Source organism: Conger conger, chromosome 10 (genome assembly GCF_963514075.1).
Source record: "Conger conger chromosome 10, fConCon1.1, whole genome shotgun sequence".
Taxonomy (NCBI): Eukaryota; Metazoa; Chordata; class Actinopteri; order Anguilliformes; family Congridae; genus Conger; species Conger conger.
In genome coordinates, this window is record NC_083769.1 from 5,612,539 (window position 1) to 5,629,990 (window position 17,452).

The 17,452-nt window shown below is 45.6% G+C and overlaps 1 protein-coding gene across 1 annotated transcript; it reads right to left on the reverse strand.

Moving 5' to 3' along the window:
* Positions 1–1,138: 1,138 nt before the first annotated feature.
* rbm15 (RNA binding motif protein 15) lies at positions 1,139–4,743 on the reverse strand. The gene has a single exon (XM_061258950.1). It carries the CDS (start codon positions 4,593–4,595, stop codon positions 2,061–2,063), a length of 2,535 nt encoding a protein of 844 aa, XP_061114934.1. The 5' UTR covers positions 4,596–4,743; the 3' UTR covers positions 1,139–2,060.
* Positions 4,744–17,452: the final 12,709 nt, after the last annotated feature.

Genomic DNA, 17,452 nt, shown 5'->3' on the forward strand with positions numbered 1-17,452 from the left:
GACAGTTTTGCATTTCAGCTGGCTTCGAAATAAAATCCTACAGGAACGCTTTGCCTAATTCTTTTAACACTTTATGGAACAAGATCCAATTACTACTGGGTCACCAGGGTCATGCAATGACAAATGGCATGTTCATTACAAAAGAAAATAAAAAATGAGTAGCTCCGTTGGCTTAGTTTATATAATTTTAAGCAATGTTTTACCACAGCACAAAATATCAACAAATAGCTCTCAAACACAGCTTCAGTCGCACGTTGCAAATAAATGATTTTCTTATTCACCTTTTACCTCCATTCTACTGGTGCCAAGCCCCAAAAAAATAAAAAAATAAAAAAATAAAATAAATAATAAATACAAATAAAAAAACCAAAACATCTATGAGGACTAAATAAAGAGACAGTGATAACTGTACATCTTTAACAGTCAAATCTTCAAATTATAGGTTGTTTTTCCATAACTTATCCAAACAAACTGATTTAATGTTATCCTTCCAGCTGAATGACTGAGAATACTAGATGGGGCGCCGAACAGCTTAATGCGCCTTTAACCAATTAAACAACGTGTAAGGACTGCATTTGGATTATTTCATTAGAGCCTTCAAAATGTGCGCGCCCAAATAACTCTAACAAAAGCCTCTACTGTCAAACGTGCAACTAAATGCCCAAGTCAAACTTCTGCAGGGGTGACCGAGTATACCCAAAAAGCCCTGGCCATATTCATAATATCGTATATGTATAAATCAGCTCAGATTAGGACTACTGAGACAGGGTTCCTTTAGCTTTTTGTTGATAATGGAAAGAGAATGGAATATGGAAACCAGAGGCCAGACCAGCTCATAGTTTATGAATAAAGGTCCTTCTGGGATTGAGAAAGACTTCCCCAGAACACCGCTATTTATTCTGTGAAAACCCTCTGTTGGGGAAAAAAAATAAAATAAAAAGAATAATAATTCCTACAAATGAGAGAACAGAACAGAAATATGGAAAAATGGGTTTGATTTTTTTCCCCCCAATATTAAAAAGCTTGTGTTCTTGCAGGGAAAACGCTGAATTGAAGTAAATTATCAAACTAGTTTAATCACATTCACTAGGGCCAGCCAGAAATGGTTTTAAGATGTCTCAAAAGGTATTTCTCCCTCTCCCCCCCCCCCCCCAAACCCACAATTTCACAAATAATCTGACGGCAGATTTTTAACATTTTTCTTTTCATCCCAGGTCAGTTAACATGAAAATAATGGTGCAAATCTCAGGAACTGGGCTCTATCCAGTACAGCAGTATCCTGCAAAACATCATTCAAAGCCGGCTCCAGATTTCTGTGTTCTACAGGCTACCTGACTGACACGGTCGTCATGGGAGTACCACATGGATTATTATGGGATGGGCAATCTGCAGCCAGAGACAGTACGGCGCGAACCCTCTGAGGATTAATCTGAAAAAGAGCGTGACCCGGCTCACATACATCACTTTCCCATCTGCTAATTATCAGTTCAAACAGGGTGTCGTGTCATGGAAACCCAGGACTTGGTGCTTATGGACGTATGAACACCAACACCAAGATCAAAAGCATGAAGAAAGGTTATTATTGTCATTGGAAGGCGGCTACTCTAATGGTCTGTGATTCTACCTTTAAATTATAGCTTTAAAGAACATATCCAAACTGTGCTTTTAGCTTTATTATAATTTTAATAATTGGACAATTCGAGTCAAAAAGGCGTTAACTAGGCATGTTATATTATAATTATATTCAATTACACTATGTGGTTCACTAATAGACTATTTCAAGTTACCATGCATGACACTGACCCTTTAAACTGCAGAACCTGTTTACCAACTGTGTCCCAAATAACTACATTCACACGTCACTGACACGCACTTACAGGAGTGTGGATTCTGTCTGGCAAAAGAAAATCGTGTACGGCCGTTCCCTGCTAAGATTGCCTCATCCCATAACGCAGGACAGTGCATGCAGTGCTCCAGACACGTTCACAGGGCCCGTGTGCGCTCCCCCGCGGCGCGTTCACAGGGCCCGTGTGCGCTCCCCGTGCGGCGTGGCCTCCCCACTACGAGGCCCCGCGCACAATGATCATCACCAGGTAGTCCTCCTCCGTTTTGGCCAGCGCCTTGGAGGAGGAATCCAGGAACTGCTGCGAGAAGTGGCAGGGGGGGAAAGCGTGCAGGACGCCCGCGTTGTCCTTGTCTCTGGCGCCCCCCACTGGCAGGCTGATGACGCCGGCGGCCTGCTTCTGCTTCAGGTAGGAGACCAGGTTGCGCAGCGGCCGCTGGGTGGAGCAGGCGGGGTCGGAGGGGGAGGGCTCGTCCGGCCCGCCCGGGACCGCCAGCAGGACGGAGTACCCGCCCGGCCCCGCGGCCCGGATGCGGCGCGTCACCTCGTCCAGCTTGGGCTGGTCCAGACGCAGCCGCTGGGTGATCTTCAGCTGGCCCACCTGCTCGCGCGTGGAGCCGTCCAGCAGCAGGCCGCGGGCCACGGCCAGGTCCCCCTCCAGCAGGTGCATGCAGGTGGGGAAGCTGCTGTTCTTCAGCAGCAGCATGCCCTGCCAGGCCAGGCCCAGCTTCTGCCCGCCGCCGTCCTGCTTGGGCCCCTGGGAGCCCTTGGAGGAGCCAGGCGGGTCCGACAGGCGCTCCTTTTTGGCGGGGCCCTTCCCTGCCTCGCCGGGCCCCGTCCTACGCTTCCGGTCACCTCCCGGGGGGGCGCCGGCGCCCGGCTCGGCCCCCGGCGGCGCTTTGAGGTGCCGGTCGGCGAGGGGGCGGTCGGGGGGGGACGGGCGGTCGAGGCGGGGCGGGCGCTCCGAGTCGCTGAAGCGGCCGGCGTCGGGGGAGCGGTCGGGGGAGGGCGCGTGGCGGCGCCGCAGGGCGTCGGGGGAGCGGTCCGGCGGGCGGCCGTCCTCCGGCAGGCGGCGCTTGCGGGCGGGGTCGCGGCTCTGCAGCTCGCGCTCCAGCGACCAGGCCTCCCGCGGCCGCCGCTCCCGCTCCAGGTGCTCCAGCGCCTCGAACGCGGCGGGCCGGCCCCGCTCCCGCACGCCCGGGGCCGCCCACTCCGCCCCGGGGTACAGCTCCCGCTCCCGGAAGTGCAGGGGGGGCGGGGGGCTCCTGTCCCGCACCCGCAGCGCATCGGGGGCCGCGCGGTGCACGAACGACTCGGCCACGATGTCGTAGTGCGGCAGGGGCAGGGGCTGCAGGAACTGCTGCTGGTAGCGGTGCTCGGTGTCGGCGAAGTCCACCCGGAGCCGCCTCTCCGGGCCGCCCAGGGGGAAGCCCCGCATGTGGGTGCAGGCCGCCTGGGCCGCGTCCAGGCTCTCGTACTGGATGTAGGCCCACGTGTCGCCCTTCCGGTAGTCGATCGTCCGGATGGTGCCGAAGCGGTCGAACTCGCGCGCCAACGCCGCCAGGGGCACCCACGGCCCCAGCCCGCCGACCCACAGCCGGGTGGTGGGCGTGGCCTTGCCGTAGCCGATCTTGATGGGGTTGCGGCCCACGATCTTGCCGGACATGCTCAGCTTGGCCCGGTGCGCCATGTCTAAGTTTTCATACTTGAGAAAGCCGTAGGTGCTGCTTTGCCCCCTGCTGGGCCGCTTGATGTCGACCTCCGTGATCACGCCGAACCTGTCAAACGCCCTCCTGAGGTCGTTCTCCGTGATTGTGATATCCAGGTTGCCCAGAAACAACGTTCTATTCGCCCTCTGGTCATCCTCTGGCGAGATAAACTCTTCTTCGCGGAAAGCGGCGCGTTCAGCGATGTAGGCGGGGCGCGCACGAGCCTCAAAGAAAGCGTATTCCCGTTCCCTCTCCAGGTCTCGGGGCAGGGGTGGCGGCGGGGGAGGGGGGAGGCGGCCCAGGGCTAACTGCTGCAGCCTGTAGTCTCTGTATCCCAAACCTGTTGGAGACAGCGGTCTCTGGGTATGCAAATGTCTGTGCCCAGCAACAGCTGCATATGGATCTTTCTCAATGGGAGAGCGACTCCTCCTCCGATTAATGTACACAGCCTCGATTTTTAGCGGCCTGTCATACAGCACTAATCGTCCACGCGCGTGTTTGGCCGCTCGCGCATCTTCAGGCCGTCTGAAGTTAACGAAGGCCACCCTCTCGTCGTTAATTCGGCTTATTTTTACACTGACGTCCCCGAATTTCTTAAACTCGTGAAAGAGTCCATCCTCAATTTCCTCATCGCTCAGTTGTGAGCCCAATTCGCTAATTTTAAGGGTCTTGTACTCACTCTCGTTATTGGGAAGCGGGGGTCGTGGCTCAGCGCGCGAGTTGGTCCGCGCAGCGGGCTCGAGCGCCAGGCTGGGGTTGTGGTTCTTGCTGCTGGAACTCGCAGCAGGACTGGTGTAGCTGTGGTTACTCCCAGTTCGGCTAGAAGCGTGTCCATCAAAATCCCGACTCTCTCTCTTTTCGCCGAGTAAACTTCTCCGGGCCGAACCCCCTTCACTTTTCGCCGAGCTGTTACCGTTATTGCTGCCTCCAGAGGCAGAAAGAGCCCCCATTTTCTTGCTGGTTGGGTGGTTCCCTCCTCTATCTCGGATCTCATCCAAGGCCCGTGAACGCTTTTTTACCGGCGACCGTTCCTTCCCCTTCATTTTACACAGTCCGCGTATGCCGGCCACTACAGACACGAAAACAAACAATAACTATTTACACTGTGAGAGAATATTTTCTTACTCTGTTTGAGCGAATAATCCAAATAAGTACGCTTTTCACTCACTGCCCCTTCCTAATACGACCTCACCCGCCATTTTGAAAAGATAAACGCGTAAAGTCCCGCCCAGATGTTGTTACTGGTGGCACTAACAGAGTAAAGAGAAAGGGATTGGCTCAAAAAGATGTCAATCTTTTTACTCCCAGGCAGCGCCTCCATTTTGGCTCTCCTCAGACATGATTGCGAGATTGCTCAAAATGGGGAGGTTCTTCTTCCAGTTTCATAATTTCATACGCACTTCGGTCAATACACAACTGCATGGTTGCGTGCATAGTAATATTATAAACGTATTCGATGCAATTCATATGTTTTAAAGCGCAACCCTCTCCTAGATTGTCCACGTGATGTCAAAATATTAGGAAACCAGGAAAAGCTATTTCAGAAAGGCGTGGCGTAAATCATCTCAGGTTTTGACTAACTTCACATTTCACTCACATTTTGTTTTCGGAGCACGTGCCAAGACGAGACTGCCTTATAACTAAAAGCCAATTTTCCAAATTCGAAAATATGACTAGGATTTGTTTATTATTATTATTATTATTATTATTATTATTATTATTATTATTATTATATTAATATACTATAATATATATATAATATATAATATAATTAATAATAATAATAATAAGAAGAAGAAGAAGAAGAAGAAGAAGAAGAAGAAGAAGAAGAATATAATATTTCTTATTATTAATTAGCTATAGTTGTAATAGTAGTAGCAGTAGCCTGTTAGTATTACTAGCAGTTTGTATTGTATGCTTTGTACATTTCAAATAGGCGATATGAGCAGAAGAAGGAAATGGGATTTTCATAGACATGACCGAGAAACAACTGTCAAACAACACTCTGCAAAACAACTGCCCAGTGATGTGGTTGTAAACTCAGCCGTCACTCAACAGAAAACCAGCTGGATTTGACTTCACAAAGCTGCTGCTCTGTGTTCTGACCACAAGATGGCAAACGTACAATGTTTTCAAATCTATCCCAAGAGCGTCTTCATAATGATATATGGCCATGCACTACGAATAATTTAATGGTTATTTTCCATGTAACTGTAAATAAATGTACTGTTTAAATCCAAATTAAGCAGGGAGTAGCCTACCTTACTTTAATGGAATGTGCTACGGCACTGCTTCAATACACCGCTTTTGTGACTTGAAACACTAGGGCCCAGTATTTCAGAACTTGATCAGAATTATCCTGATTTTGAAATGCATTTCAAATGCTATCACAGATCAAATTGATCCTGTGGGTTTTGTCCCGGTTTTTCGAATAATAAAAGCATCTCGGGAGCGTGACGTCGCATGGTTGCTCACCGTTGCTGCATTACAAGTGACATTTTGCAGTCACGAGCGAGACGGATAGTGTACGTAAAAATATACCAAAGTATACTGTGAAATGACACAAATTTCCCTTACCAGTTTGAGACTGAATATTCATCCCTGCTGACTGAATTAGTCCCATTTATCCCCTGCGTGGTATCGTTGTGTATTCCTCCGGCAGAGTTCGGATTTGGTGACTCGTGCTCACTCAGGCTTGTACTGTGTGAGCTAACATCACACTGTATACACTGTTGGACGAGCCCTTTCCTAATTCTGAACTTGAAGTTATGAAATAATGATTGTTGGATGAGCCCTGTACATGCCATAATTTTGTTATAGGCTTGCTATAATTATTTTTTATGGGTCAGGTAAACCACTAATGTCAACTTCAGTAAATCAGTTAGCAACACGCTGCAAGCCAAACTACAGACACATTTACATTTCATAGATGGATATTAGACCTTGGTAGGATTACAACCTTCAGCTGTGTTGATTTCAATTTTAAGGGGAATTATGTGAAAGTAGCCAAAACCATCTAGCCTAGCCTACCTATTATTCTGTAGATAACCAGTTGAGCAAATTTTAAACTAAATATGTAAGCTCTTTTTTTGAGACAAGTTGCAGATTTTGCTTCGGAATACACACCTGTGATCAGTGTTTGAGGTGAGCCTATTATCCGAGCATTGCCAAATCTGAGGAGGTGGGAGTGTCGCCAGCGGCACTTTGATGCACTTTGACAGTTGAACTTGGAAGGCCGGTTCAGCAGCCGCTGCCCTTAGTATCAGACGAGTGGGACGCGTACGAGCCACTGAGTGAAAACATGCTTCTCGTGCAGATAAGTGAATACGTCAGCTGAACACGTCAATTAATTTAAGCCCTCAAAGGACGAGAGGGAAGACCAGCATACCTCCATCAAAACTATAAATCACTCGATAATGAATAAATCAGTGTGATAGAGTTGGCTAGGCTATGTCTTTAGATAGCATTTGACGTTAACAAGTTAACAACTGCATTGAATTATCCTCAATAATGTCTTAAAATATTATGAGACGTAGATGAGACTGAACCCGATCATTTGGCCTGTATTCCCTTTACGTTGCATGGATCTTTACCAGACTGAAGTCAGACAGTTTTGCAGTTGCTAATGGGTTCATTGGACTAGTGTGTTTTCAAGTTAATGAGCTAGAGACTCAGGTCGAGAGGTCTGCTCGCTTACCTTAATTAAAGCCACTCTTTGCTTACATTACAAATGGCAGAATTGCACCATTATCAAATGGCTAAATTAACTTCCTCTGGCATGTATGATTTAAAGCATTTATGGACCCATATCCACAGGTTCTATTTCACTGTCCCTAACTGTGATATAGGGCTTTTGTGATAGGGCTTGATTTATTCACTCATATTTCAAAACCAAGTAGAACTATCGTTATATTTTTGCAGTGGTTTTAGAATCTCAATTGTATCCTAATATCTTTGGTAAAATAATAACGGTCACGCATAGATAGGGAAAGTGTTCAGAGAACTCTGTTATGGACTATACTGTACCATATACAGCAGAACAGAACGGAGGAAAAGTTCAGAAATCTTCTGTGGTATAACGTGAACTTCAGGACTCATATCCAGACTCTATCTACGTATGTCCTACAAAATTCCACAAACTGTCTCCACATAAATTTTCAGAAGGATTTTTTTTTATTTTTTTTAGCTCATTCACTTAATCTAGTATTTAATCAGTGGGTCTGTTTAGTTGGAGAGAATGCTGCTGTCTCCAAGGCCCTGTGCAGGAATTCAAGGCTGGGGGTGTGGAAAGTGTTTCTGATGGGCCAGGTCCACTTTCGATTAAAACCACATGTCAGTTCATATGAAACGCGGCACAGTCCAGGAGACTGGCAGCTAATGCTTTCCAGCAAACCAGTCATGCTCAACGTACATTGGAGAAGATGGTGGAACAAATACACGCCTGGAGCACTCTATTCCCATTGAAATCTTGGAGAATTGGCTGCATTGAAAGGCCTGTCCACTCATGATAGCATTTCAAGTCACATCCTATACATTACAAACATTACAAAAACTGGCCCTTAGGAGGGGGGGAGTCCTTACAAGGGACATCTGGGCATTGATTCCAGATGGGCCTATTCATGTGTACCTGTGTAGTTGGCTTTGCACTTTTGTCTGGACTTGAGTAATGAAAGCAAGCAAGAGGCCTTTTAATGCCTTTATTTCACACTTGTTTCAATTATTTCTTAAGGTTTAGTAAAAAGGCTCTGCAGTTGAACCAAATGAAAGTGCAACTGCCGTTAATTACTTACATTTGCTTGTCTGGACACATTCAAATTATGTACCAGGAGTGACGAACCATGGAGGAACTGTTGCATACATTCATTTATCTTTTATTTAACATGTTATGTTTCACATCTGTTTGAATTTGATGTCTACTGTTCAGAGAAAACTCATTAGTGTGTGGTATTGCCATTTACCATTTATCCAGTAACAAGGATTCCTATCTTGTAAGGACCGGTGAACATAATAATACTATTCATGCTATGATTCCATTCAATTATGAGTAACCCAGGGAAAAGTTGCTTCGGTTCACCATGATAATGAATTATGCAAGTGGCCATGCCACAGGCCTCCAGCTATAGACAGTCATCGGCTAATCTGATGGCAAACTGCAGGGCATGGTGTTGTTAATGGTTGCTGTAGTAACTGCAGTGATGCCTGTTTCATTCAGACAAAATCCATTCCAACAAAACTGTGACTGTGAATATCTCAGGAAATCTTACCTTCTTTCTTAAGCTAAAAGTAGAACATTTAAAAAAAGAGTGCAACAGACTGCTTGTTTGATATTCAAAACCTGTTGCCTCAGTTTTTTCTCACTGCTTCACACTTAATGGGTATCCTTGTATTCGTAAACATGCTTTGCCAGCTTATTTGGTCACTTAAAATTGTGTCTGCATGAGTTATGAAAGCAATAAATATTTATCTACACAACATGTCATAATGAATATTATGATAGAAATGGATAAAAGGTGTTGCATTTATTTTAAATCCATGTCCTGTGCCGTATTACTTACTTCCCAATTAAACTTATTATGTCCCAAACAGTCGATTGTGACCTTTGTGAAATGTGATAAACAACAGGAAAATGCTTAAAAATGTATTTATCAGTCAAATAATGGTATTATTTACCATTGAAATCAATGCTATTTGGCGGCCATCTTGAATACATTCAAAACCATTTCAGATTATTTTCTTAATGTAAAAACTGACATTCAGAACCATTTCAGATGACAATAAATGTGTTATGATAAAATTTGATTGGGAAGTAAATTGTCAAACAAAGCATTTCAGATGCGTCACCTCCATAATGCTGGTATCTGCAAATCAAGACAGAAAAAAAAAAAAGAAGAAGCTATTTTTATGTTCAGCCAAGCCTCCTGCATTTTACTTCAGTCCATGTTCCAGATTTGAACAGGGTTTTACTCAGTGTAGTTATCCAGCTAACTCAGTAATCCTGCTTTGTAGAACAGGCCCCTGGAGGTAGGCCTATCCCACATTAGGGTGAAAGCATCATAGAGGCCATTTAAGAGGGAAATAAACTCATATAAATACACAAGCAGGATGATAGAAATATGGACATGCTCGAAATAAACTAAAAACCTTGCAATTTCAGAACCACTTTCTCTTTAGCTTCCTCTTAGTGGACCCACCTACATCTGGCTCCTGACACAGCAATGCGCTAGCTCCCAACACAGCAACACGCTAGCTCCCGATATAGCAATGCGCTAGCTCCTGACACAGCAACGTGCTAGCTCCTGACACAGCAACGTGCTAGCTCCTGACACAGCAATGTGCTAGCTCTCGACACAGCAACGCGCTAGCTCCTGACACAGCAACGTGCTAGCTCTCGACACAGCAATGTGCTAGCTCCCCACACAGCAACGCGCTAGCTCCCGACACAGCAATGTGCTAGCTCTCGACACAGCAACGCGCTAGCTCCTGACACAGCAACGTGCTAGCTCTCGACACAGCAACGTGCTAGCTCCTGACACAGCAACGTGCTAGCTCCTGACACAGCAATGTGCTAGCTCTCGACACAGCAACGTGCTAGCTCCTGACACAGCAACGTGCTAGCTCCCAATGCAGCAATGTGCTAGCTCCCCACACAGCAACGCGCTAGCTCCCGACACAGCAACACGCTAGCTCCTGACACAGCAATGTGCTAGCTCTCGACACAGCAACGCGCTAGCTCCTGACACAGCAACGCGCTAGCTCCCCACACAGCAATGTGCTAGCTCTCGACACAGCAACACGCTAGCTCCCGACACAGCAACACGCTAGCTCCCGACACAGCAATGTGCTAGCTCTCGACACAGCAACACGCTAGCTCCCGACACAGCAATGTGCTAGCTCTCGACACAGCAACGTGCTAGCTCTCGACACAGCAACACGCTAGCTCCCGACACAGCAACATGCTAGCTCCTGACACAGCAATGTGCTAGCTCTCGACACAGCAACGCGCTAGCTCCTGACACAGCAACGTGCTAGCTCTCGACACAGCAATGGCTAGCTCCCGACACAGCAACGTGCTAGCTCCTGACACAGCAATGTGCTAGCTCTCGACACAGCAACGCGCTAGCTCCTGACACAGCAACGCGCTAGCTCCCCACACAGCAATGTGCTAGCTCTCGACACAGCAACACGCTAGCTCCCGACACAGCAACACGCTAGCTCCCGACACAGCAATGTGCTAGCTCTCGACACAGCAACACGCTAGCTCCCGACACAGCAATGTGCTAGCTCTCGACACAGCAACATGCTAGCTCTCGACACAGCAACACGCTAGCTCCCGACACAGCAACATGCTAGCTCCTGACACAGCAATGTGCTAACTCCCCACACAGCAACGCGCTAGCTCCTGACACAGCAACATGCTAGCTCCTGACATCGCAATGTGCTAGCTCCCGACACAGCAACATGCTAGCTCCCGACACAGCAATGTGCTAGCTTTCGACACAGCAACACGCTAGCTCCTGACCCAGCAACACACTAGCTCCTGACACAGCAATGCGCAAGCTCCTGACACAGCAACACGCTAGCTCCCAATGCAGCAACATGCTAGCTCCTGAGTGGGAGGTGAGTTACTGTACCATCCGTTGGCCGCTCATAGCGAGGTCCCCGTCCCCATCCTTCGCCTGGGTGAACCCACAGTCTGGGATTAGCACTGATGTGAAGCCCTGTTATTTATTAGCGCAGAGCTAGTCCCTCACAAGGTGGGTGATTTCCCACTGGAGCCAGATGTGAGCAGGGCAGTGCTGCAGTCACAGGCACAGGCAGAAGTGGTGACGCGACAGGAGTGGAAGTTGGAGTAGGAGCAAAGCTAGGGAGCGAGGCCTGACCCACCCCAGCAGACCCCTGTCTCTGACATGCTCAACAGACAGGTTAAGAAGGTCCTTTGTTCCATGGGCCATTCAGTTATACAATATCACACAAAACGGGAGGAGAGAATTGGACTTTTCAGCATGAGTCTCGTTCTGCTCCTTCCACCACATCACCTTGTCTACCATCCTCTATCCAATATCTGTCTGACTGTCCTAACAGGCTATATTAGCCCTCTACACAATCTGGACTGTAATCCTCACTTTTACCCCTGTTGAGTTTACTGTTTACTGTTTACTTTGTACTTTTGCACTACCACCATTCCACACAATCTACCATAGCACCTTATCATGGTCAATATATCACAGGGCCAGTCCCTACTAGGCCTTTGTAATCACTTCACATGCTCTTTATTTCTTACTTTTCTGTGAGTGATTTTGATCTTTATGTGTGTGAGATATGTGTGTATATGTGTGTATGTATAAGCTACTGGATGCCTAACATTTCCCTCGGGATGAATAAAGTATCTATCTATCTATCTATCTATCTGTAAACGGTTGTGCAGTTCGCTGCCCTTTAGCTAGCAGCGATGCTTTACTTCTCATGAAGGTTAGATTTTACCTGTTGACATGTAACAATAATTGACAATAATTGTCTTGTCAACAGGGGAAGACTGCACATCTGAATACGCCACGCAATGTCAATTTTGATACATTACTTTTTTACTGAGGTGATTAAGATTAAGTATTTGATGTCACAGACAGAGATAAAAGGAAAAGCAGTACTTTCACTGTGCATATTTCTGACTGATATCTTGACTAATTGGTTTGGTGGCGTGCCTGTAAAGGTGAAGTTCATGGGTGAAGATACTCAATTTGGTATATTCAGTTAATCTCACATTTGAAGAATATAAATATAGGCTATTTCTCTATGTTTATTTTTGTAAAGTTAATTTTTGATTTAGACATAGAGCGTTTGTTGTTGCCTTATTAAAGGGAGGTTAATCTCAAATATATTCAGTGGTACAGAATGTGCACCGCTGACAGTTTAGACTTTGTGCTGAATTGTATTGCCAAATACAAATCAATGCCAACACAAATAAAATTACATTTGTGGTACATGTGCCAGCAAAGAACAACAGCATAGGCATACCAAAACTAAAATGACTTTAGCATGCTGAATGAGCCAGGCAGTGCCATGACTTTAGCATGCTGAATGAGCCAGGCAGTGCTATGGCTTTAGCATGCTGAATGAGGCAGGCAGTGCTATGGCTTTAGCATGCTGAATGAGGCAGGCAGTGCTATGACTTTAGCATGCTGAATGAGGCAGGCAGTGCCATGACTTTAGCATGCTGAATGAGCCAGGCAGTGCTATGACTTTAGCATGCTGAATGAGCCAGGCAGTGCTATGACTTTAGCATGCAGAATGAGCCAGGCAGCGCTATGGCTTTAGCATGCAGACTGAGCCAGGCAGCAGGGCAGCTTTGAGGATTTCCAGAGCAGGGCAATTCCAGCAATGCAGCTACAGCTAGCGGGCCGCATTGCATGGCAGAGCAGTGTAAAATGAGCACGGGCCAGAACAGGTAAGGTTGGTGTTTTATACAGCTCCTCCCATTAGATGTACGTATCTTGTGAGGGGGCAGCACTTCTCCAGTTGCCCTAGCTTCACAGGCAGTGCATAATTCATAATGACAGATTATTATCTTTTATTTGTCTATCCTCTGTGGAAAATGATACAAAATGCTTTATTTTGTTAGCTTGCTTATCTCTCATGGGCCCACAGAAAGTACTCCATGGAGGGCAGTTTTTAGCCCCTGCCCTGCACACCATTACAGGTGAGTCTGATCTCACACTAATTTGACGACAGGTGAAATGTTCTGACCACTGAAATCCGCCGCTGTGTTCCAAATTCTGAACGCCCGGCCATATGAGTGGTCGGAGTTAACAGTACGATCTAATTCCCCAACCGAAACCGAGGCTCTCAAACGCGCACATACAAAACGTTACAAACGTCTCTATGCTCAATTAATATTGTTAATGTTACATCTTAACCCTAACCCTAACCCTAACCTTAACCTTTGTTGCTACAATCTTTCACAGATTATATGTATTTACATCTATTTTATATCTATTATATTTCTCCTTGCAATTGCAGAATATCATTGTGGGGTGGCGCTTATCCAGGATTCAGTATATATATATATATGAACTGATTTCCAGGGCATGAAAAATCGGTGCAAGATAATGTTGTACTGGTTGGCCATGGTAGTTTATCACCCAACATGAAACCCCTGACTCTGTCATGGGTGTAGACTGACATTCCTTTCAAACAAACTCATTTTTTGTGAAACCGCAGTTGTGTATCAGTTAACTGTGATTACATTTCTACCAGCTAGAACTAGAGTAAACATCAATGCTGTGTACAGCAGGAAAACACACAAACAAACCTAAAACATGCCTGAGAAAAATGTTGTGTGATGTAACGACAGCACAATCATTTAATCTCATTATATGTTTTTTAGATTTAAAAACCTTCCACCCAGACTGTTTGTAGATATGGGTGATGGGACCCATCTGTAGCTCAGTGTATTCAAAAACTGCAGCTATCCTTTCACAGTCAAAGGATTTCTGCAGCTGCACCAAAGATTGTAGGGATTATGTTATTTTCATGCTTAAGAAGTGGAAAAGAGGGATAATTTGGCCTAACTGCTATTGGCATATCTGCCAAGTAGTTACACCTTGGTAGGGCATGGGCCATATCTATACCAGCTCAAGCTAGGTTTGAAACAACTGGTAGCTGCTTGACCAGTTCAGACCAGCTCCATACTCAACATGGTGTAGATGGTTGACCAGTTCATACCAGTTCAAGCCATGTTTTGAAACAGCTGGTTGACCAGCTACCAGCTCAGACAAGCTACCAGCACTAGCCGGTTGATCAGCTCGTGTAGCTAAGTTGGTTTATTATTTTTCTTGGGCCCCCCCAACTTTAGAAAATGGGGGAAAGTAGAACCAGCAGGTGAACGGCAGACATGTTTTATAAGGGCCCAATTTTTGTACCAGTGTTAGCAGTAACTAACGTTAGGTTAGGCACTACCCACATATTACTGGAATGGAAACACATGTATGCATGCATGCACGCACACACACACGCGCATGCAAGCTCACACACACATACACACATGCAAGCACACTCACACACACACACACAAGTATGCACAAACACACATACACACAGACACACACATGCACACACACACACACACACACACAAGTATGCACCAACACACACACACACCGCACACATACATACAAACCCACACACACATGCACACACACAAACACACACCACACACATACATTCATACACACACACGCATGCACACAAACACACACAAACACGTATGCACACACACATGTTGCACACATACATACACACACAAGTATGCACACATACACACACACACACAACCAAACACACACACACATGCACACACACAAACAAACACCGCACACATACATACATACACACACATGCGTGCACACAAACACACACACAAACACGTATGCACACACACATGCTGCACACATACATACACACACAAGTATGCACACACACACACTCACACACAACCAAACACACACACACACTGCACACACACACACACACACACACACGTATGCATGCACACACAAACAAACAAACACACACACAGACACAAGTATGCACATACACACAAACACACACACACACACACAAAAACAAACACACACCCATTCCTTCTCATCTGAGGCGCATTATAAACGGGCCTTTCTGGGCAGACACAGAACTACTGGCTCACACAAGTGTCTCCGGCTGGATCTGGAACCAAGCTGGCTTGTCTCTTCTGATGTCGTCTCATTACGCCACTGGAACTCAATCAATGCAGGGATGAATCCAAACCCCACAAGCATCACTGCAAGTCATCAGCCGTGTCAGGATGATTCAAGCAGGCAGTAACAGTCCCTGGCTCGCTAATATATGAAAATCAGTCACGAACACACTTTGTTTATTTCACAGTGAAGCACCATGCACGGTTCCGCATCATTGGACCACTCTCCTCACGTGCCACATGCAGTTCTGTTCCCCTGAGCTGACATCACATGGTGGAGGCACAGATTTGGGATGACAGTGGGTCTGTACTGGTGCATATCAGAAGTTAACGGAACGGGACTTTGTTATTATGGAGGACAAGTGAATGTAGCGGAGGCTGGAGACCGGAGTTAGCCGGTGAAAGGCAGCCACAGGATGTGGTTCACCCCCTGGACACGCCAGCAGGGGACCTTGGTCTTTCGCTCAGGCTTATCCGGCCAGCCAGGGAGGGAGGGCTGTGGGTTGACACCTGGAACAGGCCTCACCTCTGTCACATGAGTACAAAACCAATGCACACCATGAAACCTTAGTAATAGTTTGTAGGCATGGCCAAACATTTAGTCATACATTTTTGGTAGTTTGAGTGCTGCAAATACTGGCACCATTGAGGTCCACTTTCACAGTGAGCTGGAGCAGAAATATAGAAGACTCATCAAATCTCAGCAAAACTATTTGAATGGATAGATAGCACTCTGGGTAAGTGGAAAAATAGCTATATTTTATTCTTGGGTGAACTGTCCCTTTTAGAAACTTTAACTGCTTCATTTACATACCCTGTGTGTGATTCTAAACAACAACAAAAAACTCACAAATCTGGTTATGGCTAATAAATGTTTTTATGAAGGATATTGAAGTAAATGGAGAGGCTTATGCACAGTAATCTGGATCTCAAATTCAAGTCATGCCGCACCAGAAGGGCATATAATGTTCCAATGGTTTAATTCGGTATTTGATTTAGCTGGGACATGCAATGTCATTCCAAAATACCCAGAAAATTCCAGAACAAGATATTTATCAGCACTCTGCAAAGAGCACACTTTGAATAAACCCATGCAAAGCTGTGTGTTGAAATGGCAAGAAATATCAAATTTCATAATGATAAATTCAAGAGAATCATAAGTTGGAGACTAAAACAATCGTTTCCCTGTGGGGAACGTTCTGAATCCAGGTTCCAAACATGACATCTGCTTCTTCATTATGGACACTTTTTTCCTAGAGGGAACATGGAAGGACATTTGTAATTTGTACCCTTAATAACCATACATCAAACCATTTCCATGTACATTTCTATGTTCCTACCAGCTACCCCACTTAAAATGTTAGTCCTATGAAAATGACCAAAATATGCTAGACACGCCTTGTTTTGTTTCTAATATCCATATAATGTCCATTAGTGGTAGAGACCTCAAATATTGGCACAAAATTTATAAAAGATCACTCTCGTTTAGGAATTTTGGACTTCATTCCAAATCTAGGGCCTTATAAAAATAAAATGGCATGCAGTACAGACTTTGAATGGTTTCGGCATACAGAAAATATTGTTTGTCTTCCATTCTATAAAGTTTGGTGAGATATTATTATCAAGATATTATATTGTCAAGATATTAATGCCTAAACATGGCTGCCCAGATAAGGAGTTTTTGAGCCTATGAAAATGAAATAATATCAAGGGCGGAAAAAATATGAAAACATATTTGAGGATGCAACCAGAAATATTTTACAGGCCTAGGTTTTGGGACCCATTCATGATATAGACAAGGTTTGAATAAAATCTGAGATGGTGCTGCAACAGCCTTCTCCGCTGATTTGACACGGAATGACACATTAATTTAAAATCATTCCACAGGAACTGCTTGCTGCGAACATAGTGTGCCGCAACAAAGCAAACAAACAAAGCACTGAACGCATTAGGTGGCAGTGTTTGCTGACTCAGGCACTGAAACCCAAAACATCTGCATTTAACGCTCTGTTTAACCTTCAAGGACCCAAAATGTCCCATCCCAGCCTCACTCTGGATAGGACTCGATAGTGTTTGTCTTATTTGCTTTGCTGCTTCTATTGACTCAAGTTTCACAGAAACCTATGGTACACTCGTTTCACACAAATTACATCCAGCTCTAGATCCAAATTT

Coding starts and splice junctions, on each gene's coding strand:
- rbm15 (XM_061258950.1), bottom strand. CDS start 4,595: ATGAAGGGGAAGGAACGGTCGCCGGTAAAAAAGCGTTCACGGGCCTTG.